At 36.9% G+C, this 3,338-nt stretch overlaps 1 protein-coding gene across 1 annotated transcript; it reads left to right on the top strand.

Annotated features, from left to right (window-relative positions):
- On the top strand, nucleotides 1–3,046 carry LOC125818387 (uncharacterized). The gene is made up of 4 exons (XM_049497910.1): nucleotides 1–1,093; nucleotides 1,177–1,326; nucleotides 1,625–2,311; nucleotides 3,023–3,046. Exons 1-4 carry the CDS (start codon nucleotides 8–10, stop codon nucleotides 3,044–3,046), a joined length of 1,947 nt encoding a protein of 648 aa, XP_049353867.1. The 5' UTR covers nucleotides 1–7.
- The last annotated feature ends 292 nt before the right edge of the window (nucleotides 3,047–3,338 follow it).

Genomic DNA, 3,338 nt, shown 5'->3' with positions numbered 1-3,338 from the left:
AGATAAAATGAATTCAGTCAAAAGAAAGGAACAAAAATCAACTTCATGCAGAATGAGTGAAGTACCTAGAGTACAAACACCATCGAAACAACTTGCCGATGAAGCCCTTTCTCAAAGAAATCATTTTTTTCCAGTTGTAGATGCAGTAAAAGATGAAGTGGTTGAAATAGAGGAAAATGAGAAAGTAGTGCAAGGAGATGGAAATGAGGAAGTAGCTCTCGGAGGAGGAGGAGAAAGTAGTTCGAGGTCTAGAGCCATAGGGAAAGAAGTAGGGGAAAGGTCGACGACTGATGTTGATTTTAGATCAGAAGTCCAACATAGCATCCCTTCAACTCCTGGATTTGTCAAAACTTTCAGTATTGACAAGTTTCAAGTGAAGATGCCCATTGATGATGATACAAATTTTGGTGATTCTGTTGTTAAATCTGTGATGGGAAAAGTATTTGATAAATTCAAGGTGATATTGAAGGAGCAAAAGTTGGAGACTTTCTTTAGGTCTAGCTGTTTTGGGTTGTATCTTGATCTTCCTGAGAATAATAATGCACGTTTTCAAATGACTATGGTCTATGGTCTTTTGAAACGTAGGATTCTATATGAGGATGAGGAAAAAAAAGATGAGATCTGGATAAACTATTGTGGCATGCCAATATGTTTTGGTATTAAAGAATTTGCCATAATTACTGGACTTAGATGTCATCATGCTGTTCAGCCTCTTCCTATTGTTAAGCCAAAGAGTACAACCAACAAAACAAAGAAAGTCGAAGGCAAAGAAAAAATAGCTGATGATGATGACTTGGTGGACATTGTTGGTAAGAGCTACAAAAGCACAAATTTGCTCAAAGATCTGGAGTCTAAAACACTTTCAAGGAAGCACAAAGAGTCATTGTGCTTAGTTTGGTTCGTGCATGCTATTCTATGGGCCAAAGACACCAACCAAATCATACCAGCTAGTTTGTTAAAGTTATCTCGGGATCGTGAGGAATTCAACAACTATCCATGGGGTCACGAAAGCTACAATTTAACTGTAAAATATTTGTTGCAAAAGTTAACACCCAAAACAATCAATCTATATGGTTTTCCTTGGGCTTTCATGGTAAAGTTATGATTTTCTTCTTTAATCTTTCATTTTTTGTTGAATAATTATTCTGATTTGCTTATTGGCATAATTATATTTAGGCTTGGGCATTTGAAGCCATTCCTCACCTCCGACAGCAAGTCAAGGACTACTCTGAAAAGGTTTCTTATCCAAGGATCCTTAGATGGTTGTCTGCCAAGAACAACATAAAAGTGAATGCTGTTGACTTGTTCACCCCTCCTGATGATGCAGCAAGTCTTCTTTTATGTAGATTTTACTTAATTTGAAGGACATATGTAGCAATCGATCTATTAAATGTTGCTACATATTAAATATTTGTTTGAGTTCTTCTAACAGATTATGTGCACCAAATGTGTAGTCTATTGCAGCAAATTGCAAATCTGTGAAATAATAAAGCTGATTCAACATTTGTTGCACATAATTTTGACATATTAAACACTTTTGATTATACATGTGTTGATTTCTTTAATTATTGATTGATTTTCATGATTCAAATACTATTTTAATATATCTACTTGTTGATTGTAGATTGTGCATCCGTGGCTTATCCCTACTGAGCTAGAATCAACGATGCCATTCCTTCTTACTTTAGGATTTGTGAGAACTTTACCTGATCCTAAGGTTATTGATAGGATTAAAAGAGAATTGGATGGAGCTACATCCATCAAAAGGGAAGCACTGGGGGGTGGTGAGGAGGCTGTTCGTGCTGTTGGTGATCCCGTAGGTGATGTCGGTGGTGGTTTTGATGGTAGTGGTGGTGGTGATGAGCTTGATGATGTTGCTCATTATTCAGTTTCTGAAAAAGGAATTGACCATGATGATGGTCACAACATTGGTGATTTTGGTGTTAGTGAATATGGTGGATTCACACCATTTAGACCGCGCGCAACAACACCTCCATACAAATCGAGGCTACAAACATCTGTTGGTGTTGCCTCCTCTAGCTTATGTTTTACTTGTCAATGCAAGGGCTGCAATGAAAGACATACTGAAATAGTTAATCGTATCCATGCATTGACTGAAGCTGTAAATAGTCTGGCACCGAAAAGGGGTATCAATCCATCTAAGAGGGTTTCAAACTCCTGCATTCCCATTGAGATTAGGAGGAGGAAGAGGGCAATTTCAAACGCATTGTCAAGTATCAAAGTAATTAGAAAAGTTGTCAATCCACTTCCTCATAATGTTCGGTCAGCTGTCCAGCTTAAGCTTCAAAAGGTAAATATTTACAAGCTTGTAGATCCTCCAATGAACAAGCAGCTTGAAAAAAAATCCTCTAGGCCAAAAAGGGAAGAAAAAAATAAAATCCCGAAACACTTCTTTGAAGAACTTCTTGAAAGAAAAAAGAAGCTCTTCACTAATGTCCATAGAGTTCTATTGGCATAATATGTAAATATACACTCAAACTTAGTACTCCAATTTTGAGAATTCACATGTAGACAACTGAACTTGATCTCAACTGACAACTGAACACTCTAATTCATCCTCATTGTGTCTCATTGACACTTGATGTTGACATGACATATACATTTGGAGGTGTTTAGATGATCATTTTGTAAGTTAGAGCATTCAACTAACACAGTTGGTGACACGTTGAGGTGTCTTGATGTGCTTACTCAAAAGATTGGAGTACAACTTACTTGCCAACTGAAGCCAAGTTTGAGTGCCTGTTTATGCCAATTCTTTTTCACAACTTGTCAAAGATTTTTCAAGTTTATATTTTATTTAGCGTCAAAATCCTTGACTATATTATATTTATCTCTTATATAAGCTCTATTATTTGATAATTGTTAATAGGTATAAATTGGAACCTCAATCTATCACTTCAAATATAATTTGGTATGTGGAAGTCAACATTGACACAACAGAAGTAGTTTGTCAGCTTCACAGTCCTAACAAACATAATTGTGTCATTTTGGATGATTGCAGGTGCGACCTTCGGAAGCTGAATAGCCTGCAGGTTGAACACATCTACAGAGAACAGAATTGACTTACTAATAGACTAGCATCGATGGCCACTGCCACTATTGAAAATCCTATTACTATGCAGCTTTTTTGGGAAATGCCACCATCATCGGAGAACCTTTGGCTTGACGATAAAACTGGTGCCACATCCGTCAGGAGGATAAATGCTATGTATGCATCATAATCCTTCTACTATGTATGATATTAGTAGTACAGTTTGTAGTAATGCTGGTGATAGGTCTTTTGTATCTGCTGTAAATACTGCTGGTGGAATAGTGGC

This window comes from Solanum verrucosum, unplaced genomic scaffold, assembly GCF_900185275.1.
Source record: "Solanum verrucosum unplaced genomic scaffold, falcon-dt-bn FXZP01000253.1, whole genome shotgun sequence".
Classification (NCBI taxonomy): domain Eukaryota; kingdom Viridiplantae; phylum Streptophyta; class Magnoliopsida; order Solanales; family Solanaceae; genus Solanum; species Solanum verrucosum.
Note: the sequence above shows the minus strand (reverse complement) of the source record. Positions and strands in the feature narration are given on the sequence as shown.

Coding starts and splice junctions, on each gene's coding strand:
- LOC125818387 (XM_049497910.1), top strand. CDS start 8: ATGAATTCAGTCAAAAGAAAGGAACAAAAATCAACTTCATGCAGAATG. Junction 1,094..1,176: donor GTTTTCCTTGGGCTTTCATG/GTAAAGTTATGA, acceptor AATTATATTTAG/GCTTGGGCATTTGAAGCCAT. Junction 2,312..3,022: donor TCCAGCTTAAGCTTCAAAAG/GTAAATATTTAC, acceptor GGATGATTGCAG/GTGCGACCTTCGGAAGCTGA.